Source organism: Ciconia boyciana, chromosome 29 (assembly GCF_034638445.1).
Source record: "Ciconia boyciana chromosome 29, ASM3463844v1, whole genome shotgun sequence".
NCBI classification, from domain to species: domain Eukaryota; kingdom Metazoa; phylum Chordata; class Aves; order Ciconiiformes; family Ciconiidae; genus Ciconia; species Ciconia boyciana.
The window spans coordinates 706735-731112 of record NC_132962.1 but is presented as its reverse complement, the minus strand read 5'-3'; the positions used below and the strand labels follow the sequence as shown (position 1 = coordinate 731112).

Below are 24378 nucleotides of genomic sequence, written 5' to 3'. Positions count from 1 at the left end.
GTGACGCCCCCGGGAGGCCCCGCCCCCCACCGCAGGCAGAGCGGTGACGTTCCCGGGGAAGCCCCGCCCCGTCGAGCCCTTCCGCAGCCCTGCCCCCCAGCGAAGCGCCTGGATTCCCGCCCCCCAAGTCACGCCCGCTTAAGTCCCGCCCCTCCCTGCTGCATGAAGCCCCGCCCAGTCCCAAGCCCCTGCCCACCCCAAACCGAGAGGGTCCCGCCCCCTCCCAAGTTACCCTGACCCCCTGGAGGCCCCGCCCCTTCCAAGCCCCACCTCCTCCGGCCCCCTGTAGCCCCGCCCCCAAGCCCCACCTCCTCCGACCACCTCGATGCCCCGCCCCTCCCAAGCCCCGCCCCTCGACCCCAGGCAGACCCACCCCTCCCTTTGCTAAACCCCGCCCCCAACCCCGCCCCTCCCACCCCGGCCGGCCCCACCCCCTCTCGCAGCTCCACCCTGACCCCTCCCACCCCGGGGAGCCCTGCCCCCAAGCCCCACCTCCCCGAGGCCCAGGCAGCCCCGCCCCTTCCCACCCTCCCTTTCTTAATAACTGCCCTACCCCGAGAAGCCCCTCCCTCCTAAGCCCCGCCCCCTCCCAACCCTGCCCTTTGCGAACCCTGCCCCACCCCGAGAAGCCACGCCCCTCCTAAGCCACGCCCCTCCGGGCCCCCACGGACCCCGCCTCCCCTCCAGCCCCCGGTCCCCGCCCACCCCCAGGTGGCGCCGCGATTGGCCTCCCCAGCCCCCCCCCCCCTGGCCCCCCCCCCCGTTGGCGGGGCTTTCAAGACCGATCCGAGTTTATTAAAGGCTCCGCGGGCAGCGGCGGCCCCGGCGGGGTTGGAGCCAGCCCAGACCCGCCGTGGGGCCGCCAGCGGGCGGCGGATTGTCGGGGCTGCGGCGGGCCCGGGCCGGGGCACCGGGGGGCACCGGGGGCCGCTGAACGGGGGGGCCGGTGAAGCGGGGGGGCGCCGGGGTGGGGGTGGGGGAGATCCCGGTGCATTGAGGGGTCCCGGTGCATTGGGGGGTCCCGGTGCCTTGAGGGGGACCCGGTGCATTGGGGGGTCCTGGTGCATTGGCGATCCTGGTGAATGGGGTGGGGGGGGGTCCCGGTGCATTGAGGGGTCCCGGTGCACGGAGGGGGGGGGGGGGGAGGGGGGGGCTGGTGAATGGGGGGTCCCGGGATGATGGAAAGCCCCCCCCTCCCCCCCCCGCTCCCCGGTGCTGCTGTGTGAGGCTGGGGCCGGTGGCACTTGGCGGGGAGTGGGGAGCAGAGGACGGTGCACGGGGACACCCCGGTGCCATTGCACGGGGACACCCCAGTCCCGGTGCACGGGGACACCCCGGTGCCATTGCACGGGGACACCCCAGTCCCGGTGCACGGGGACACCCCGGTGCCATTGCATGGGGACACCCCAGTCCCGGTGCACGGGGACACCCCGACGCTGTCGCACGAAGCCGGTGGTGCACGAAGCCGCCCCGGTCCCGGTGCATGAGGCTGGTGGTGCACGGTGACACCCCGCTCCTGGTGCACGGTGACACCCCAGTCCTGGTGCAACGGTGACACCCCGGTCGCTGTGCCCGGCGAGGCTGTTGCACGGCGGAGCTGGACGCGCAGCTCCTGGTGCACGGGGTGGGGTGTGAGGGTGTGCGATGCACGAGAGACGATGCACGAGGAAGAGAGGGGAGGGGGGAAAAAAAAAAGGGGGGGGGGGGTCCCCGGCGTGATGCACGGGGCAGGGGGATGCTGCTGCACGGGGAGGTGTCGCACGGGGAGCTCCGGTCCTGGTGCACGGGGAGACGATGCACGAGGGCTGCCCCGGGGCCTGGTGCACGAAAGAGGCTGGTGCACGAGGAAGGTGATGCACGAGGAAGGTCCGATCCCGGTGCACGAAGAAGTTGGTGCACACGGGTGAAGGAAACGTGATGCACGAGGAAGGTGATGCACGAGGGAGGTCCGGTCCCGGTGCACGGGGAAGGGGGGGGGGGAAGGCGACGCACGAGGGCTGCCCGGTGTGTGGTGACGTGATGCACGAGGGAAAGGTCCGGGCCTGGTGCGCGGGGAGGCTGGTGCACGAGGGGTGGTGATGCACGAGGAGCTTGATGCACGAGGGGAAGGTCCGGTCCTGGTGCAAGGAGGGTGATGCACGAGGAAGGGGGGGGGAGGCTGGCCTGGTCCTGGTGCACGGGGAGGTGATGCACGAGGGAGCTCCGGTCCTGGTGCACAAGAAGCCGTTGCACGAGGCCACCCCGATCCCATTGCACGAGGCCACCGTGATCCTGATGCACGAGGGTCGCCGTTTCCCCCGTCCCCCGCCCCCCACCCCCACCCCGAGTCTCGCTGCACGAGGAGTCGATGCACGAGGCTGCCCCAGTCCCGATGCACGAGGAGCCGGTGCACAAGGGCTGGCCTGATCCTGGTGCACGAGGAGCCAATGCACGAGGCCAGCCCAGTCCTGGTGCACGAGGCCATCCCGCTCCCGGTGCACAAGGTCGCCCCGGTCCTGGTGCACGAGGCCGTCCCGCTCCCGGTGCACAAGGTCGCCCCAGTCCCGGTGCACGAGGAGCTGTTGCACGAGGAGCCGGTGCACGAGGCCTCCCCGCCCCCATTGCACAAGGACCCGATGCACGAGGAGCTGATGTACAAGGCCACCCCTGTCCCGGTGCACAAGGAGCTGTTGCACGAGGCCTCCTTGTTCCCATCACACGAGGAGCTGTTGCACGAGGCCTCCCCCAATCCTGGTGCATGAGGAGCCGTTGCACGAGGCCTCCCTGCTTCCCTTGCCTGAGATGCCATTGCACGAGGAGTCGTTGCACGAGGAGCCGTTGCATGAGGAGCCCTTGCACAAGGAGCCGTCACCCAAGGCCTCCCTGCTCCCGTTGCACGAGGTGCTGGTGCACGAGGTGTCCTTGCACGAGGTCTCCCCACTCCCATCCCATGAGGAGCCCTTGCACGAGGCTTTCTCGCTCCTGTTGTACGAGAGGCCGTTGCACGAGGAGCCCTTGCACGAGGCCCCCCCACTCCTGTTGCACGAGGAGCCCTTGCACAGGGAGCCCTTGCACGAGGAGCCGTTGCATGAAGAGCCCTTGCACGAGGCCTTCTCGCTCCTGTTGCACGAGGAGCCCTTGCACGAGGTGCCGTCACGTGAGGCCCCACCACTCCTGTTGCACGAGGAGCCCTTGCACAGGGAGCCCTTGCACGAGGCTTTCTCGCTCCTGTTGCATGAGGAGCCGTTGCACGAGGAGCCCTTGCACGAGGCCTTCTCACTTCTGTTGCACGAGGAGCCCTTGCACGAGGCCCCCCTACTCCTGTTGCACGAGGAGCCCTTGCACAAGAAGCCGTTGCACGAGGCCTCCCTGCTCCCCTTGCACGAGGGGCCCTCGCACGAGGAGCCGTCACGCGAAGCGCAGCCCTCCCACGAGGCGCCGCCGCACGAGGCCTCCCCTCTCCCCTCGCACGAGGGCCTCCCCGTGTTGCACGAGGCCAGGGAGGGAGGGGGTGTCCTTCCCCCCCCCCCCCCCGACCTCCCCTCCGCCTCCTCTTCCCCGGGGGTCTCCGGGGGCCTCCGCCAGCCCCGGGGCGGGGGGTTGGGGGGGGTCCCGGTGGCCCCCGGGGCGGGGGCTAGTGCTCAGCAGCGGGGCCGCGCAGCTCGCCGTTGGCCGTGATCGGGGGTGGCGGGGGCGGAGGCGGGGGCCGCACGGGGACCCCCCCGGCCCAGCTCACACCCGGGTCTGCTGCACCCACGGCGGAAAGCTGCCTCTCCTGCAAGGCACCGAGGGGGCTCATTCACCCCCCCCGTTCCCCCCTCCCCTCCCAAAATTAAAAGTGTCCCCAAGTGTCCCCAAGCCACCGCCACCACCCCACCGCCACCCCCACCCTCTGCCACCTACCCCTACTCCCCCCCCCCGCCTCCCCGACGCGACGCGGCACTCACCTGCGGCAGCTCGGTGGGACCCTCCGGTGCTGGCAGGACACCCCCCCAAATGTCCCCAACCCTGTGTCCCCGTCCCCGTCCCCCCACCCCGGACAGGACATGGCACAGGGACGCGCGTGTCACCTCCCCCCACTCCCCGCCAGCCCGGGTGAGGTGAGATGGGGACGGACACGAGACACAAGGATGGAGACGAGGCGGGTGACAGCGGGCGCCAGCGCTGGGGGACGGTGGGTGGCCCCCCCCCCCCCAAACCCAGCCACCCCCAGAGGGGACTGTGACACTGTTGTCCCCACTGTTGTCACCCCCATGGGGGACATAAGCAGGACAGGGACAGCTCAGAGCCGTGGCCCCAAGGGCTCCTTGGTGGCCCCAAGGGGACAGGGGACACCCCAGATCCATGTCCCTAAGGGGGACATGGGGACACAAGAGGGACATGGGGACACCTGGATCCATGTCCCCAAGGGTTCCCAGTGTCCCTGGGGGACATGGGGACACAAGAGGGACATGGGGACACCTGGATCCATGTCCCCAAGGGTTCCCAGTGTCCCAGGGGGACACAGAAGGAACATGGGGACACCCCAGTTCCATGTCCCCAAGGGTTCCCAGTGTCCCTGAGGGACATGGGGACACAGGAAGGACATGGGGACACCCCAGATCCATGACCCCAAAGATGCCCTGGTGTCCCAAGGGACATGGGGACACCCTGGATCCATGTCCCCAAGGGGACATGGGGACACAGGAAGGACATGGGGACACAGAAGGGACATGGGGACACCAAAGGTCCATGTCCCCAAGGGTTCCCAGTGTCCCTGGGGGACATGGGGACACAGGAGGGACATGGGGACAGTCTGGGTCCATGTCCCCAAGGGTTCCCAGTGTCCCTGGGGGACATGGGGACACAGGAGGGACATGAGGACAGTCTGGGTCCATGTCCCCAAGGGTTCCCAGTGTCCCTGGGGCACATGGGGACACAGGAGGGACATGGGGACAGTCTGGGTCCATGTCCCCAAGGGTTCCCAGTGTCCCTGGGGGACATGGGGACACAGGAGGGACATGGGGACAGTCTGGGTCCATGTCCCCTAAGATGGACAAGAGACAAAGGACACCAGGAGGGGACAAGGACGTCCCCATGGCATGTCCTGGTCATGACACAGGAGGGACAGGGACACCCTGGATCCATGTCACAGGGGTGCTGAGGGGATGGGGGACAGGGGAGGGAAATGGGGACATCCCAAATCCGCATCCCCTGGGACGGATCGGGATGGGGGATGCCGAGGAGGGGACAAGGTCCTGCCAGGACACAGGAGGGACATGGGGACACCTGGGGGACGTGTCCCCAGGGAGAGACAGGAACACGAAAGGGACATGGGGACACCCCGGATCCACGTCCCTAAGAGTTCCCAGTGTCCCTGGGGGACATGGGGACATAAGAGGGACAAGAGGACACCTGGATCCACGTCCCCAGGGGTCCCCAATGTCCTTGGGGGGGACATGGGGACACCCTGGATCCATGTCCCCAAAGGTTCCCATTGTCCCTGGGGCACACAGGGACACGAGGGACATGGGGGCATGCCACAATCCATGTCTCCAAGGGTTTCCCAGTGTCCTGGGGACATGGGGACACCTCAGATCCATGTCCCTGAGGGCTCCCAATGTCCCCAGGGAAACATGATGACACAAGAGGGACCATGGGGACATCTGGATCCATGTCCCCAGGGGTTCTCCAGTGTCCAGAGGACATGGGGACACAGGAGGGACATGGGGACATGCCCAAATCCATGTCCCCAGAGGTTCCACAGTGTCCAGACGACATGGGGACACCTCAGCATCATGTCCCTAAGGGTCCCCAGTGTCCCTCAGGTGACATGGGGACACAAGATGGACATGAAGACACCTGGATCCATGTCCCCAAAGGCTCCCAATGTCCTTGGGGCACACAGGGACACAAGAGGGACATGGGGACATAGCAGAATCCATGTCCCCAAGGGTTCCTCAGTGTTCTGGGGACATGAGGACACCTCAGATCCATGTTCCCGAGGGCTCCCAGTGTCCCTCAAGGGACATGGGGACACAAGAAGGACATGAGTGACCCTAGATCCATGTCCCCAAGGGTTCCCAGTGTCCATAGGACATGGGAACACCCCAGCATTGTGTCTCCAAGAGTTCCCTGTGTCTCTGGGGGACACAAGAGGGACACAGGGACACAAGAGGGTCATGGGGACACCTGGATCCATGTCCCCAAGTGTTCCCCGCGTCCCTGGAGGACATGGGGACACAAGAGGGGCTTGGGGACACTTGGATCCATGTTCCCAAGGGTTCTCAGTGTCCCTGGGGGACACAGGAGGGACATGGGGACACCTGGATCCATGTCCCCAAAGGTTCCCAGTGTCCCTGAGGGACATAGGGACACAAGAGGGTCATGGGGACACCCTGGATCCATGTCCCCAAGGGTTCCCAGTGTCCCTGGGGGACACAAGAGGGACATGGGGACACCTGGATCCATGTCCCCAAGGGTTCCCAGTGTCCCTGGGCGACATGGGGACACAAGAGGGACATGGGGACACCTGGATCCATGTCCCCAAGGGTTCCCAGTGTCCCTGGGGGACACAAGAGGGACATGGGGACACCTGGATCCATGTCCCCAAGGGTTCCCAGTGTCCCTGGGGGACATGGGGACACAAGAGGGACATGGGGACACCTGGATCCATGTCCCCAAGGGTTCCCAGTGTCCCTGGGGGACACAAGAGGGACATGGGGACACCTGGATCCATGTCCCCAAGGGTTCCCAGTGTCCCTGGGGGACAAGGGGACACAAGAGGGTCATGGGGACACCCTGGATCCACGTCCCCAAGGATTCCCAGTGTCCCTGGAGGACACAGGAGGGACATGGGGACACCTGGATCCATGTCCCCAAGGGTTCCCAGTGTCCCTGAGGGACATGGGGACACAAGAGGGTCATGGGGACACCCTGGATCCGTGTCCCCAAGGGTTCCCAGGGTCCCTGGGGGACACAAGAGGGACATGGGGACACCTGGATCCATGTCCCCAAGGGTTCCCAGTGTCCCTGAGGGACATGGGGACACAAGAGGGACATGGGGACACCTGGATCCATGTCCCCAAGGGTTCCCAGTGTCCCTGGGGGACACAAGAGGGACATGGGGACACCTGGATCCATGTCCCCAAGGGTTCCCAGTGTCCCTGAGGGACATGGGGACACAAGAGGGACATGGGGACACCTGGATCCATGTCCCCAAGGGTTCCCAGTGTCCCTGGAGGACACAAGAGGGACATGGGGACACCTGGATCCATGTCCCCAAGGGTTCCCAGTGTCCCTGAGGGACATGGGGACACAAGAGGGACATGGGGACACCTGGATCCATGTCCCCAAGGGTTCCCAGTGTCCCTGGGGGACACAAGAGGGACATGGGGACACCTGGATCCATGTCCCCAAGGGTTCCCAGTGTCCCTGAGGGACAAGGGGACACAAGAGGGTCATGGGGACACCCTGGATCCACGTCCCCAAGGATTCCCAGTGTCCCTGGAGGACACAGGAGGGACATGGGGACACCTGGATCCATGTCCCCAAGGGTTCCCAGTGTCCCTGAGGGACATGGGGACACAAGAGGGTCATGGGGACACCCTGGATCCGTGTCCCCAAGGGTTCCCAGGGTCCCTGGGGGACACAAGAGGGACATGGGGACACCTGGATCCATGTCCCCAAGGGTTCCCAGTGTCCCTGAGGGACATGGGGACACAAGAGGGGCTTGGGGACACCCTGGATCCACGTCCCCAAGGGTTCCCAGTGTCCCTGGAGGACACAGGTGGGACATGAGGACACCTGGATCCATGTCCCCAAGGGTTCCCAGTGTCCCTGGGGGACATGGGGACACAAGAGGGTCATGGGGACACCTGGATCCACGTCCCCAAGTGTTCCCAGTGTCCCTGGAGGACACAGGAGGGACATGGGGACACCTGGATCCATGTCCCCAAGGGTTCCCAGTGTCCCTGGGGGACATGGGGACACAAGAGGGGCTTGGGGACACCTGGATCCATGTCCCCAAGGGTTCCCAGTGTCCCTGAGGGACATGGGGACACAAGAGGGTCATGGGGACACCCTGGATCCATGTCCCCAAGGGTTCCCAGTGTCCCTGGGGGACATGGGGACACAAGAGGGGCTTGGGGACACCTGGATCCATGTCTCCAAGGATTCCCAGTGTCCCTGGAGGACACAGGAGGGACATGGGGACACCTGGATCCATGTCCCCAAGGGTTCCCAGTGTCCCTGGGGGACATGGGGACACAAGAGGGGCTTGGGGACACCTGGATCCACGTCCCCAAGGGTTCCCAGTGTCCCTGGAGGACACAGGAGGGACATGGGGACACCTGGATCCATGTCCCCAAGGGTTCCCAGTGTCCCTGGGGGACATGGGGACACAAGAGGGTCATGGGGACACCTGGATCCATGTCCCCAAGGGTTCCCAGTGACCCTGAGGGACACGGGGACACCTCAGCATCGTGTCCCCAAGGGTTCCCCAATGTCTCCTGGGTGCTACCTACAGGGAGGGGGGACAGGGACAGGGATGGGGACGGGAGGACCCACCTGGCGTGTCACCGGAGGCCGAGGGTCCCGTGACAATGGCAGGGCTGGCCCGCGCTACCTGACGGACAGCTAGGACGAAGAGAGACACGGGGGTCAGGGCCACCGCAGGGGGACACGCTCGTCCCCGCGGGGGGATCGGGGGGGGACACACACGCCGTGTCCCAGTGGTGGCCTTTGGGGGGCAGGGGTGGCCCTGAGGTGGCCGGGGGTGACCCCAACCCAAGGAGGGGGTCCGTCACCGTCTCCGTCACTTGGGCGGGGGGGGGGAAGGTGATCTTGGGGACACGCTGGTGGCCCTGTCCCTAAGCTGGGGCGAGGGGGTGGTGGCTCTGTCACACACCCCTGCCATGTCCCTCTAGTGTCCTCCCTGGAGGTGGCCCTGTCCCCCCTGGGGGTGACTGTGTCCCCCCAGGGGTGGCCCTGTCCTCAGTGGGGTGGCTCCGGCCCCCCCCAGGGGTGGCCCTGTCCCCCCTGGGGTCACATTTTCCCCCCAGGGGTGGCCCTGTCCCCACTGGGGTTGGCCCTGTGCTCCCCCGGGGGTCACTTTGTCCCCCCTGGGGTGGCCCTGACCCCCCCCCAGGGGTGGCCGTGTCCCCCCAGGGGTGGCTCTGTCCCCCCCAGGGGTGACTGTGTACCCCTGGGAGTGGCCCTGTCCCCCAGTGGGGTGCCCATGTCCACCCCAGAGGTGGCCTTGTCCCCACTGGGGATGGCCCTGTCCCCCCCCAGGGGTGACCATGTCCCCCTTGGGGGTGGCCCTGTCCCCCCCCCGCCCCCCCGTGGGTCACCAGGTCCCCACGGGGGGTGGCCCTGTCCCCCAGGGGTGGCTGTGTCCCCCTGGGGTCCCTATGTCCCCCCCAGGGGTGGCCCTGTCCCCCTCGCATCCCCCTAGGGGTCCCCACGTTCCCCCCCCCCAGGGTCCCCACGTCCCCCCCAGGGATGGCTCTGTCCCCTTGTGCCCCCAGGGGTGACCATATCCCCCAGGGGCAACCATACCCCCAGCATCCCCATGTCCCCTCTAGGGATGGCCCTGTCCCCTACATGCCCCATAGGTGACCATAGCCCCCCAGGTCACCAACCCTCCAGGGGTGCCACCACCCCCAGGGGTGCCAATACCCCCCAGGGGTGCCCATAGCCCCCAGGAACCCCCAGGGGTGCGTATACCCCCCAGTACCCCCAAGGATGCCAGCACCCCCAATACCCCCGGGGTGCCTATAGACCCCCAAGACCCCCCATGGGTGCCCATACCCCCTAGGGCTGCGCAAAGGGGACCCCAAAGGGCACCCATATCCCACCCATGGGTGCCCATAACCCCCAGGGGTGCGCAACCCCCCCTGCCATGGGTGCCCATAACCCCTTAGGGATGCCCATAGACCCCCCAATATCCCCCTCCAAAGGGTGCCCATACCCTCACCCATGGGTGCCCATACCCCCCCCAAGGATGCCAATAACCCCCATGGGTGCCCATATCCCCCCCTTGCGGTGCCATACCCCACCCATTCATGCCCATACCCCCACCCATGGGTGCCCACCGCCCCTCAGGGCTGCCAATAACCCCCCATGGGTGCCCACACCCCACCCATGGGTGCCCATAACCCCCAGTACCCCCCAGCAATGCCCATATGCCCCCTTGGGGTGCCCATACCCCACCCATGGGTGCCCACCGCCCCTCAGGGCTGACAATAACCCCCCATGGGTGCCCACACCCCACCTGAGGTGCCCATAGCCCCCACTATCCCCCCAGCGATGCCCATATGCTCCCTTGGGGTGCCCATACCCCACCCATGGGTGCCCATAGCCCCCAATACCCCCCAGCGATGCCCATATACCCCCTTGGGGTGCCCATACCCCCCACGGGTGCCCATACCCCCACCCATGGGTGCCCACCGCCCCCAGGGCTGCCAATAACCCCCGTGGGTGCCCACACCCCACCTGAGGTGCCCATAGCCCCCAATACCCCCCAGCGATGCCCATATACCCCCTTGGGGTGCCCATACCCCACCCATGGGTGCCCATACCCCCACCCATGGGTGGCCCCCACCCTCCAAGGGTACCCCCCTCCCCCCCGGGCCCCGCCCCCAGCGCGGCGTGGGATGGCCGATGTCACACGGAGCAGAGCAATGACATTGTAATTTCCACCTGAGCGTCGAGCAGCCGCCGCCGGCCCTCGGGGGGGTCGTGGGCGCCCAAGTGATCCCTGCGCAGCTCCTGCTCCACCAGCATCAGCCTGCGGGGCCAGGCTTCACCGGGGTCACGCTGCCACCCCCGGGGGGGCACCCCGGGGACACGGGGACACCCCCCGGGGTCCCTCTGCCAACCCCGGGGACGCCCCTCGGGGACACCCCCTCCCCGGGGCCAGGCTTCAGCAGGGGCATGGGGACACCCCTGCGGACACCCCGGGTCATGGGGACACTCCTAGGGACACCCTGGGGACATCCCAAGGACACCCCGGGTCATGGGGACACTCCTAGGGACACCCTGGGGACATCCCAAGGACACCCCGGGTCAAGGGGACACTCCTAGGGACACCCTGGGGACATCCCAAGGACACCGGGGTCATGGGGACACCCCTAGGGACACCCTGGGTCATGGGGACACTCCTAGGGACACCCCGGGGACACGGGGACATCCCCCCCCAGGACACCCCAGGTAATGGGGATACCCCTGGGGACACCCCGGGTCATGGGGACACTCCTAGGGACACCCTGGGGACACGGGGACATCCCAAGGACACCCCAGGTCAAGGGGACATCCCCCAGGACACCCTAGGTAATGGGGACACCCCTGAGGATGGCCCCCAGGGACACCCTGCCACCCCTAGGGACACCCAGGGACACCTTGAGGACACCCCAGGTCATGGGGACACCCCCTGGGGACACCCCCCAGGGACACACTGCCACCCCTAGGGACACCCCAGGTCATGGGGACACCCCCTGGGGACACCTCAGGGACATGGGAACACCCCCAAGGACACCCCAGGTCATGGGGACACCCCCTGGGATGTCACTCAGGCACATGCTGCCACTCCCGGGGACACCCAGGGACACCCCCAGGACATGGGGACAACCCCCAGGGACACCCTGGGGACACCCCAGGTCACTGGGACACCCCCAGGGATGCCACTGGACATCCCAGGGACACACCGCCACCCCCGGGGACACCCAGGGACACCAGGACACCCACAGGGACACTCCTGGGACACCCTGGGTCATGGGGACACCCCCAGGGACACCCCCCCAGGGACACACTGCCACCACCAGGGACACCCAGGGACACCCCAGGACACCCCCCCCCCGGTACACGCTGCCACCCCCCAGGGACATCCAGGGACACCCCTGGGGACACGGAGATACTCCTAGGGACACAGGGACACCCCGCAGGGACAAACTGCCACTGCCAGGGATGCCCTGGGGACACTCCCAGGTCACAGGGACACCACAGGGACACCTCCAGGGACACCTCCAGGTCATGGGGACACCCCCTTGGGGACACGGTGCCACTCTCAGGGACACCCACTAGGGACACCCACCCAGGGACACGCTGCCACTCACCCCCAAGGACACGTGGGGACACCCCAGGGACATAGCAGGGACACCCCAGGGTCACAGTGCCACCCCCCAGGGACACCCCGGGGACACACAGGGACATGGCAGGGACAGGCTGCACGGGGGTCATGCTGCCACCCTCCCCGGGGACACGAGGGGACAACCCCGTGTCCTGCTATGCCCAGGTATCCCGCATGTCCCTCACTGTCCCCATGTCCCTCCATGTCCCCATTGTCCCCCATGTCCTTCTGTGTCCCCAAGTCCCCCACGTCCCTCTGTCCCCTCCATGTCCTGCTGTGCCCCTGTCTGTCCCATGTCCCCCTGTGTCCCCATACCCTCCATGTCCCTCTATTGCCTCCAACCCCCTCTATGTCCCCATGTCCCTCTGTGTCCTTCATGTCCTTCTCTGTCCCCATGTCCCTCTGTGTCCCCATGTCCTCCATGTCCCTCTATGTCCCCATGTCCTCCTCCATCCCCATACCCTCCATGTCTATCTGTTGCCTTCATGTCCTTCTGTGTCCCCATGTCCCTCTATGTCCCCATGTCCTCCATGTCCCTCTATGTCCCCATGTCCTCCTCCATCCCCATACCCTCCATGTCCATTGCCTTCATGTCCTTCTGTGTCCCCATGTCCCTTGGTGTCCCCATGTCCTCCATGTCCCTCTATTGCCTCCAACCCCCTCTATGTCCCCATGTCCCTCTGTGTCCCCATGTCCACCATGTCCCTCAATGTCCCCATGTCCTCCTCCATCCCCATACCCTCCATGTCCCTCTATATCCTCCATGTCCTTCTCTGTCCCCATGTCCCTCTGTGTCCCCATGTCCACCATGTCCCTCTATGTCCCCATGTCCTCCTCCATCCCCATATCCTCCATGTCCATCTATTGCCTCCATGTCCTTCTATGTCCACATGTCCCTCTGTGTCCCCATGTCCTCCATGTCCCTGTGTCCCCATGTCCTTCTCTGTCCCCATGTCCCTCTATGTCCCCATGTCCTCCTCCATCCCCATACCCTCCATGTCCCTCTATATCCTCCATGTCCTTCTATGTCCCCCATGTCCCTCGGTGTCCCTATATGCTCCACGTCCCTCTATTGCCTCCAACCCCTTCTATGTCCCCATGTCCCTCTGTGTCCCCATGTCTTTCATGTCCCTCCATGTCCCCATGTCCCTCTGTGTCCCCATGTCCTCCATGTCCATCTATTGCCTCCAAGTCCTTCTATGTCCCCATGTCCCTCTGTGTCCCCATGTCCTCCATGTCCCTCTGTGTCCCCATGTCCTTCTGTGTCCCCATGTCCCTCTGTGTCCCCATATCCTCCATGTCCTTCTATGTCCCCCATGTCCCTTGGTGTCCCTATATGCTCCACGTCCCTCTGTGTCCCCATATCCTCCATGTCCCTCTATTGCCTCCAGCTCCTTCTATGTCCCCATGGCCCTCTGTGTCCCCATGTCCTCCATGTCCCTCTATGTCCCCATGTCCTACTCCATCCCCATACCCTCCATGTCCATCTGTTGCCTTCATGTTCTTCTGTGTCCCCATGTTCCTCTGTGTCCCCATGTCTTCCATGTTCCTCTATGTCCCCATGTCCTTCTGTGTCCCCATGTCCCTCTGTGTCCCCATATCCTCCATGTCCTTCTATGTCCCCCATGTCCCTTGGTGTCCCTATATGCTCCACGTCCCTCCATGTCCCCATATGTCCCCATGTCCCTCTGTGTCCCCATGTCCTCCATGTCCCCCTATGTCCCCATGTCCCTCTGTGTCCCCATGTCCTCCACGTCCCTCTGTGTCCCCATATCCTCCATGTCCCTCTATTGCCTCCAAGTCCTTCTGTGTCCCCATGTCCTCCATGTCCCCCTATGTCCCCATGTCCCTCTGTGTCCCCATGTCCTCCATGTCCCTCTATGTCCCCATGTCCTCCTCCATCCCCATACCCTCCATGTCCATCTATTGCCTTCAAGTCCTTCTATGTCCACATGTCCCTCGGTGTCCCCACGTCTTCCATGTTCCTCTACGTCCCCATTTCTCTCTGCGTCCCCATATCCTCCATGTCCATCTATGTCCCCATGTCCTTCTGTGTCCCCATGTCCCTCTGCGTCCCCATGTCCTCCATGTGTCACTATGTCCCTCACGCCCTTCTGTGCCCCCATGTCCCTCACATCCCTCCATGCCCCCCACCCCCAACTCCCACCATACCCCCCCCCACCCCTCTCTCCCTCCCCAGCCCCCCAGCGTCCCCGGTGTCCCCTCGCTGTCCCCGGGGCCGGGTCCCTCCCTCACCTGCCGATGATGCTCTTGATCTGGGAGTCCTTCTCCGCCTGCTGCTGCCGCAGGCGCTTCTCGCTCTGCTCCAGGCGGTGCTGGTACTGCAGCAGGATGCGGCTCGTCTGCTCCTCCTGCGACACCAGGCGCCGCTCGTACTCCTCCAGCTTGCGGTTGGACATGTGCAGCCGCTCCTTCAGCGAGTGGATCTCCTCCTCGTACTCCTTCACCTGCCACAGCCCACACTGCAGGGTGCTGGCGGCATCTCCCCATCCCCACCGCGACCGGACACCTGGGTTCCCCCAACGGTGACCCCCAAACACCTAGGTCCCCACCATGGTGATTACCAAACAACTAGGTCTCCACCATGGTCATGACCAAACACCTAGGTCTCCACCATGGTGATGACCAAACACCTAGGTCCCCACCATGGTGATGACCAAACATCTAGGTCTCCGCCATGGTGATGACCAAACACCTAGGTCCCCAACCATGGTGATGACCAAACATGTAGGTCCCCACTTATGGTGACACCCAAGCACCTGGGACCCCCCTGTGGTGACACCCAGACAACTGAGTCCCCACCATGGTGACACCAGGAGACTTGGGTCCCCGCCATGGTGACGCCCAAACAACTGGGTCCCCACCATGATGATGCCTGGACACCTAGGTCCCAACCATGGTGACACCCAGACACCTGGGTCCCCACCATGGTGATGCCTGGACACCTGGGTCCATCAGGGTCATCTCCTGGGGTCTGGTCACCTGAGACCCTGGGTCCATCAGGGTCATCTCCTGCAGTCTGGACAGCTGGGTCCATCAGGGTCATCTCCTGGGGCCTGGACACCTGGGTCCCTAGGACCTGGGTCCATCAGGGTCATCTCCTGGGGCCTGGACACCTGGGTCCATCAGGGTCATCTCCTGGGGTCTGGACACCTGAGACCCTGGGTCCATCAGGGTCATCTCCTGCAGTCTGGACAGCTGGGTCCATTAGGGTCATCTCCTGGGGCCTGGACACCTGGGTCCCTAGGACCTGCGTCCATCAGGGTCATCTCCTGGGGCCTGGACACCTGGGTCCATCAGGGTCATCTCCTGGGGTCTGGTCACCTGAGACCCTGGGTCCATCAGGGTCATCTCCTGCAGTCTGGACAGCTGGGTCCATTAGGGTCATCTCCTGGGGCCTGGACACCTGGGTCCCTAGGACCTGGGTCCATCAGGGTCATCTCCTGGGGCCTGGACACCTGGGTCCATAAGCGTCATCTCCAGGGGCCTGGACACCTGGGTCCCTAGGACCTATGTCATCAGGGTCATCTCCTGGGCTCCGGATGTCTGGGTCCCCGGGACCCCTTCCCCCCCAGCCCTGGACGCCCGGGTCCGTCGGTGGTCCCTACCCGGTCCAGCCGGCTCTCGTCCATGGACTTGGAGTACTCCTTGAGCTTGTACTCCTCGCGCTCGATGTGGGAGCTCTCGATGTCGGCCGAGAGGTGCGGCATGTTGGACACCCAGGCCACCGTGCGCTCCGCCGCCGGCATCACCGGGTTCAGCGTCGACGGCGTCTGCGAGGCCTGGGGTGGAGGGGGCCACGGGGACGGGCTTGGTCCCTCTCGTCCCCACAGGTTGTCCCCGCAGCAGCCCTCCCTGTCCCTGCCGTGTCCCCACGTCCCCCATGTCCACCTGGTTCCTTACCACGTCCACCCATCCCCGCCATGTCCCCACCATGTCCCCCATGTCAATCCATGTCCTTCCGTCTCCACCATGCCCCATGTCACCCATGTCCCTCTGTGTCCCCATCCCCGCCATGTCCCCCCATAGCCCCCATGTCCCCCATATCACCCATGTCTCTCGTGTTCCTCCATATCCCTATGTCCCTCCATGTCCCCCCACATCCCCAATGTCCCTGTGTCCCCCATAGGCCCCATGTCCCCACCACGTCCCCCATCCCCACCACAGCCCCATGTCCTCCATCCCTACCACATCCTCCATCTCTACCATGTTCCTCCATCCCCGCCATGACCCATGTCCCCCCTGTCCTCCATGTCCCCCACAGGCCCCATGTCCCCACCATGTCCCCATCCCCACCATGGCCCTATGTCCTCCATCTCTACCATGTCCCTCCATCCCCGCCATGACCCATGTCCCCCATGTCCCCCATATCCTCCATGTCCCCCACAGGACCCAAGTCTCCACCACGTCCCCCATCCCCACCATGTCCCCATGTCCTCCATCCCTGCCACGTCCTCCATCTCTACCAAGTTCCTCCATCCCCGCCATGCCCCATGTCCCCCATATCCTCCACGTCCCCCACAGGCCCCATGTCCCCACCATGTGCCCCATCCCCACCACGACCCCCATGTCCTCCATCCCCACCATGCCCCATATCCCCCATCTGTCCCCCCACCTGCTTGGTGACCGGCGGCTTCATCCCAGCCACCGACGCCTCCTTGGCCAGGGAGGGCTGCCGGGAGCGGGGGGGTCCGTAAGCCGGTTCGGGGGACGCCACCAGGTTCCCGCTGGCCGGCCGTGGTTTAGGGGGCACCCCCAAGGCCCCCGGCCCCAGCCCCCCACCTTTCCCTGCCCGAGCCCCCGGAGGGGTGGGGGGCGGGGGGGCCCCGATGGTGATGTGGGGGGGGGCCAGGCTGTCCTGCAGGGAGAGCTGCCGCCGGCCGAAGTCCCCCCCCGGCCGGGCGAACTCGTCGCTGTAGCTGTGGCTGTGGGTGATGTGCTTGGGGGGGGGTGCCGCCAGCTCCTCGCTCTTGCTGTACCCGTGCAAGGGGGGGGCGAAGGGCCCCTCACCCCCCGGCTCGGGTCCCCGCAAGGGTCCGTCGGCCGCCAAATGAAAAAGGGGGTTCTGGAAGGAGAGGGGGACCCGCAACTGCGGCCCCCCCGGCTCGGGTACCCCCAGGCGAGGGGGGGCCAGGCTGGAGGCGCTGCCCTGCGAGAGGCGGCCGGGACGCAGCCCCCCTCCAGCCCCCCCCGGGGCCGGACCGCCGGCGGCGAGCAGCTCGGCGGGCAAACTAGGGACGCTGTCAACGCGGCCGTCTTGAAGGTCCAGCATGGAGACGCTCTTGCCCACCCCCAGAGCCCCCCGTCCCCCCTCGGGCTCCGTCAGGTCGGAGCTGCTGGTGCAGTAGGCGGGGGAGGAGCGGGCCAGGGGGGGACGGCTCAGCACCAGCACCTCCTGTGGCCCCTTCTCCTGTGGCGGGGAGGGCAGGCGGGGTACCTCCATGGAGCTACGGGGGGTGGGGGTCAGGGTGGGGTGGGGATCTCCGGCGGGGTGGTGCCGGAGAGAGGTCCCCACGCTGGCCTCGGCCCCATCTTCATCCCATTCTCATCCCCATCCCCATCTCCGTTCCCATCCCATCCCAATCTCCTTCCCCATCCCAGTCCCATCTCCATCTCCATCCCCATCCCATCCCCATCTCGGTCCCCATCTCTGTCCCCGTCCCATCCCATCCCAATCTCTGGTCCCCTCCCAGTCCCATCCCCATCCTTATCCTCATCTCCATCTCCATCCCCATCCCATCCCAATCTCCTTCCCCATCCCTTCTCCGTCCCCATCTCTGTCCCTGTCCCATCCCATCCCATCCCATCCTATTCCCGTCCCAGTCCCAGTCCCATCCCTATCCTTATCCTCATCTCCATCCCCATCCCCATCCCATCCCATCCCAATCTCCATCCCCATCCCCATCCCAGTCCCGTCTCCATCCTTATCCTCATGCCCATCCACATCCTCATCCTCATCTTCATTCCCATCCCCATCCCATCTCCATCCCCATCCCAGTCCCATCCCACCCCAATCTCTGTCCCCATCCCATCCCCATCCCATCTCAACCCCATCCCCATCCCATCCCCATTCCCAACCCCATCCCATCCCACCTCGTCCCCATCTCCATCCCATCATTGTCCCCACCCCATCCCTGTCCCCATCCCGTCACCCACCTGTTGAGGCCCCGCACCATGTAGGACTGGAGGTCAGGGGGGCTGCGGGGGCAGAGAGCGGGTGACCACGGGGATCCGCAACGGGGGGAGACACCCCAGGTGAGACTGACGGCCACCAGGGTGACACGGGGGGACACCACGGTGACATGGGGGGACACAGTGGGGGAGACACGGGGGCGAGATGTAGGAATACCATGGGGATGTGGAGGTACCACGAGGATGTGGGTGGTACCACGAGGATGTGAGGGGACACGGGGTGGGGGGTTCTCGGGGGTCCCCACCTGTTGAGGTCGCGGACGAGGTAGGGCTGGAGGTCGGCCGAGGGCCCCCGCAGCACCAGCCCCTTGGGGGGCAGCCGCTCCCCCTGGCTCGGCTGCCGCTGCAGGTGGGGGTTGCGCAGGGCCACGCTGATGTCCGTCAGCAGCCGGGGCAGCGGGCCCAGCTTCAGCAGGGCCTCCTGGGGGGCAGGTCAGCCATGTGTCCCCAGCCCCCCATCCCCCCGGCACCCCAGTAACCTTCCCTGGGGGGCATGGGGGGGCTGGGACCCCAGTGAGAACCTCTGGGGGGGGACACAGGTGGATGGGACCCCAATGACCTCCTGTGGTGCGACACAGGGGGCTGGGACCCCAACGACCTCTCCATGGGGGGCAGGGGTGGATGGGACCCCCAATAACCTTCCCTGGCGGGACGTGGAGGGGCTGGGACCCTAATGACCTCCTGTGGTGGGACACGAGGGACTGGGAACCCAATGACCTCCCGTGGTGGGACGTGAGGACTGGGATCCCAATGACCTCCTGTGGTGGGACACAGGGGGCTGGGACCCCAATAACCTTCCCTGGGGGGACACAAAGGGGCTGGGACCCTAATGACCTCCTGTGGTGGGACACGAGGGGCTGGGATCCCAATGATCTCCCGTGGTGGGACACGGGGGGCTGGGACCCTAATGACCTCCTGTGGTGGGACACGAGGGGCTGGGATCCCAATGATCTCCCGTGGTGGGACACGGGGGGCTGGGACCCTAATGACCTCCTGTGGTGGGACACGAGGAGACTGGGATCCCAATGACCTCCCATGGTGGGACACGGAGGGGCTGGGACCCTGATGACCTCCTGTGGTGGGACACGAGGGGCTGCGACCCCAATGACGTCCCCTTGGGGGCCAGGGGTAGATGGGACCCCAAAATGCCCCTCTAGGGGCACCCAGATGTTCAGGATGCCAAAACCTCCCCCAGGGAGAACCTACGCCTCTGATCACCACCCAGGAGAGGACCCAGGTGTCCAGGTGCCTCCCCGACCACGGGGGTCCCAGGTGACCGGGGTACCTTGCTGAGCTGGGACATGACCTCCCAGAGGAGGGCGTGCAGGGTGGAGAGCTCGCGGCCCAGGTCAATGTAGCCCTCGAAGCTGGTGCTGTTGGTGAGGGTGTCCAGGTTGGAGATCTCGTAGAGGAACTGCTGCATGCTGGTCCACTCCAGCTCCAGGAACTCGTTCATGAAGGCCATGTACTCCTCCTTGCTGCCAAACCTGCGGGCGGGCGCTCAGTGGGGTCCCCACTGGCCCCCCGACTGGCTGTTGTCCCCCCCCGGCCTTGTCTGCCACCCTTTGAACCTTCTATTCCTCAAGCTTCCAGGTGCTCCTTCATAAAGCCACGTCTGGCCTTCATCCAGCTCTGCCATCCGTTTGTTCTTCATCCATCCATCCATCCATCCATCCACCAACTCATCCATCCATCCCTCCATCCATCCATCCATCCATCCTTCTGCCCAACTCATCCATCCACCAACTCATCCATCCATCTTCTGCCCATCCAACTCATCCATCCACCTTACACCCGTCAACTCATTCCCCCACCTTCCATCCATCTAAGCCATCTTCTGTTCATCCATCTTCCCTCCGTCCACCATCTCACCCACCCATCAACTCATCCATCATCCACCTTCCGCTCATCCAGTCTTCCACTCATCATCCACCAACTCATCCATCTTCTGTTCATCTGTTCATCTTCTATACTCATCTATCCACCAACTCGTCCACCCATTTTCTATCTCTCCAGCTTCTGCCTATCCATAACTCATCCCTCCATCTTCTGCCCATTCATACACTCATCTACCTCCTGTCCACCCATCTGCCAGCTCATCCATCCATTTTCTATCTTCTGTCATCCCTCAATTCACTCTTCCATCTTCTGCCCATCATCCATCAACTCATCTGTCCATCTTACACCCGTCATCTATCAACCCACCCATCCATCTCATCTCCATCTGTCCATCTTCCTTCCAACTCATCCATGCCAACACATTCATCCATCTTCCGTCCATCAACTCCTCCATCCACCTCCTGTCCATCTATCCATCTTCTACCCATCAACTCATCCATTTTCTGTCCATCCTTCCATCTTCTGTCCATCCATCAACTCACCCATCCAGCTACCCTCCATCCACCCATGAATCCACCCATCCATCCAAGCCAGACCTACAAATCCACCATCCCTCCATTCTCCTCCCCACCCACCTGCATCCCCCACCATCCAACCACCGTCATCCACCACCACCCCTCCCTCCTCCATGCCGGGCGCTCACTTGGTGAAGTTGGCCAGGTTCTGGATGACCTTGGCAATGAGGGTGAGGGTGCGGGCGGTCTGCTCGTCGGGGTACTCCTGCATGAGGCCGAAGAGGCTGGGGGACATCACGGCGGGGCAGAGGAACCGCAGGAAGAGCGAGGCGCTGATCAACCGGTCGGCGATGTCCTCGCGGCCCCGCTCGGCGCATCGCAGCCGCCACGAGGCGAAGACCTCCTTCAGCTCCCGTGGGAACACGCTGGGGGGGGGGGGGGGATGGGATACAGTCAAGGACCCGCGGTGGGGACGCTGGGGGATGTCCCCAGCCCCGAGGACTCACCAGTGCGAGTTGACCACCTTGCAGAGGGCGAGCTCGCAGCACATGCGGAGGTTGGCCTGGTGGTCAGCCAAGGTGGAGGCCGAGCACTTCATGGGGTCGACCTCGCAGTTCTCCTCCGACTCGTACAGCGCCCGGATGAACTCGCCTGCATGGGGACGGGGACGTCAGAGGGGACCAGGGACCACCCCACTGTCCCACAGCCAGGCCAGCCCGATGGGGACGTGGCCACGAGAAGGGACCCAACCATCTCATGACCATGCCAATGGGGACCTGGAAATGAACAGGGGCTGGGGACCACCCAACTGGCCATGTCCCATGGCCAGACCGTGTCAGTGGAGACATGGCCATGAGAAGGGACCACCCAACCATCCCCTGGCCATGCCAACAGGGACATGATCACAAGAAGGGACCACCCAACCACCCATGACCATAACAATGGGGACACAGCCATGAGAGGGGACCACCTAACTGTCCCATGGCCATGAGAAGGGACCACCCAACCATCCCATGGCCACGCCCATGAGGACCTGGCTATGAGCAGGGACTGGGGACCACCCAATTGTACCCTAATGGGGACACAGCCACGAGAAGGGACCACCCAACCGTCCCACAGCCATACCAACGAGGACATGACCACGTGGAGGGGCCACCCACTGTCCCACAGCCATGCCGGGGGGGGCCTGGCCATGATGGGGACCCCTGGCCATGACGGGGACCCCCCAGCGCCGGTGGAGCTCACCAATGGCATCCTTGAGGTATTTCTGGCCGATGAGTTTCAGGTACTCCTCTATGGCTTTCGTGGCGAGGGTGTTTTCCCGGAAGATCAGGTGCTCCCGGTCCATGAAGCGATCCACCTCCGTCATGGCCATGTCCGACAGGAAGTCCTGCCCACGGCCGTCAGGGCAGCCCAATGCCTGCCTGCGCCCCAGCAGCCCGGCCAGGCTGGCCCAGCCCACCCTCCGTGCATCCTTGTGTCCTGTCTCCATCTTCTGTCCATCCATCCATCCATCCATCCATCATCTCTCCATCCTCCATCCATCCACCCATCTGCCATCCATCCATCCGTCATCCATCTGACCTCCACCCATCTCTCCTCCATCCTCTATCCAGCCATCCTCCATGTCTGTCCTCCGTCTGTCCTCTATCTCTTCTCCATCCATCCAACCACCTTCATCCATCTGTCTGCCCATCCTCTTCCATCCCTCCCTCCCTCCACCATCCATGTTTCTGTTCTCTGTCCATTCCCCATGTGTCTTCCATCCGTCCTCAATCCTCCATCCAACCTTCCGTCTATCCCCCATCTGTCTGTCCATCCTGCTCCATCCACCCTCCATCCACCATCCTCCATGCATCCATCCATCCATGCATCTTCCACCTGTCCTCCAACCCTTCTCCATCTGTCCTCCAGCCAGCCAGCCCTCCATCCATCCGTCCCCCACCTGTCTGTCCACCCTTCTCCATCCATCCTCCTTCCCTTCATCTGTTCATCCTCCATGTGTCCGTCCATCCATCCAATCCTCCATCCAACCCTCTCTCCAACCCTCCATCCATCCTCCCTCTGTCTTCTACCCATCTCCCATCTGTCTGTCCATCCTGCTCCATCCATCCATCCATCCATCCTCCTTCCATCCATCCTCCTTCCATCCATCCATCCTTCCTTCCTTCATCCATCTTCCATTCATCCATCCTCCCTCCTTCCATCCATCCATCCATCCATCCATCCTGCATCCATCCAGCCTCCATCCATCGGCCATCCTCCTTCCATCCATCCTCCTTCCATCCATCCTCCTTCCATCCATCCATCCTCCTTCCATCCATCCATCCATCCATCCATCCATCCATCCTCCTTCCATCCATCCATCCATCCATCCTTCCTTCCTTCCTCCATCCACCTTCCATTCATCCTTTCTCCATCCATCATCCATCCATCTTCCATTCATGTTTTCTCCATCCATCCATCCTCCATCCATCCATCCTGCATCTGTACATCAACCTTCCTTCCTTCCTTCCTTCCTTCCTCCCTTCCTTCCTTCCTTCCTCCATCCCTCCATCATCCATCCTCCTACCATCCATCCTTCCTTCCTTCCTCCATCCACCTTCCATCCATCTTCCTCCATCCATCCTGCATCTGTACATCAACCAACCTTCCTTCCTTCCTTCCTTCCTTCCTTCCTTCCTTCCTCCATCCACCTTCCATTCATCCTTTCTTCATCCATCATCCATCCATCTTCCATTCATGTTTTCTCCATCCATCCATCCTCCATCCATCCATCCTGCATCTGTACATCAACCTTCCTTCCTTCCTTCCTTCCTTCCTTCCTTCCTTCCTTCCTTCCTCCATCCCTCCATCATCCATCCTCCTACCATCCATCCTTCCTTCCTTCCTCCATCCACCTTCCATCCATCTTCCTCCATCCATCCATCATCCATCCCTCCCTCTCCCTCCCTCCATCCTCCCTCCCTCCATCCCTCTCTCCATCCTCAATCCTCCACCCCACCTCCCCCCCCGCCCCTTCCCCACCCTGCCCGCCCCCCCAGCCCCCCACCTTCGCCTTGCCGGTGCTCTGCAAGATGTGCACCAACGCGCAGGCCACCTCCTCCTTGCTCTTCACGCTGAGCACGGGCTCCAAGACGGCGCAGAGCATCCGGTAATTGTTGGTGACGTACTCGGCGAACTCCTTGTAGAGCTCCATGGGGAGGATGCTCATGGTCTGGAAGCGACTCTTGACGCGTAGAGCCGGACAACCCGCCTTGCTCTTGCTGCCGCTGGGTTGGCTGAGCGGGTACCACTGCTCGGCAAAGTGCCGACCGGTGACGCTGGCGATGGGGATGCTCACCATCCCTACGTAGTTACTCTTGTCCTTCTTGCGTTTCTTGTCGGTGTCCTTGTAGAGGTGCAAGCGGATGGTGCGGACGGCCGGCAGGTTGTTGAACTCAAAATGTTCTCCCCAGAAGACGTTGTCGGTGCGCGCCTTGCTGGTGGTGCGGGCGTAGAGCATGTCGTCCAGGCATAGCTCGCAGTAGTAGCGTTTCTTGGGGGGAAGGTCTCGCGCCTCGATCACCCACAGCTTCAGGACGTTGTCCACCCGCCGGCTGTTGTCCTGAGGAGGGGTGGGAGGGAGGGAGGTCAGCAGGGGACGTGGGGACAGTTGGGGGTGAGGATAGCTTGGGGGTGGGACGTGGGGCGTAGGGGGGCCCGGGGCGGTGGGACAGACAG

The 24378-nt window shown here is 64.1% G+C and overlaps 1 protein-coding gene across 1 annotated transcript in view; it reads right to left on the bottom strand.

The window, feature by feature from the left end:
• Positions 1–10626: 10626 nt before the first annotated feature.
• Positions 10627–24378, bottom strand: part of SYNGAP1 (synaptic Ras GTPase activating protein 1) — a 34181-nt gene continuing 20429 nt past the window's right edge. The window contains exons 8-18 of the mRNA XM_072847844.1: positions 23708–24262; positions 21901–22045; positions 21162–21306; positions 20844–21080; positions 19587–19788; positions 18547–18722; positions 18266–18307; positions 16725–17556; positions 15718–15891; positions 14345–14556; positions 10627–10750 (exon numbers count right to left, since the gene is read on the bottom strand). Of these exons, the coding sequence (XP_072703945.1) occupies positions 10627–10750; positions 14345–14556; positions 15718–15891; positions 16725–17556; positions 18266–18307; positions 18547–18722; positions 19587–19788; positions 20844–21080; positions 21162–21306; positions 21901–22045; positions 23708–24262 (2844 nt within the window). The remainder of the gene's footprint in view (positions 10751–14344; positions 14557–15717; positions 15892–16724; positions 17557–18265; positions 18308–18546; positions 18723–19586; positions 19789–20843; positions 21081–21161; positions 21307–21900; positions 22046–23707; positions 24263–24378) is intronic.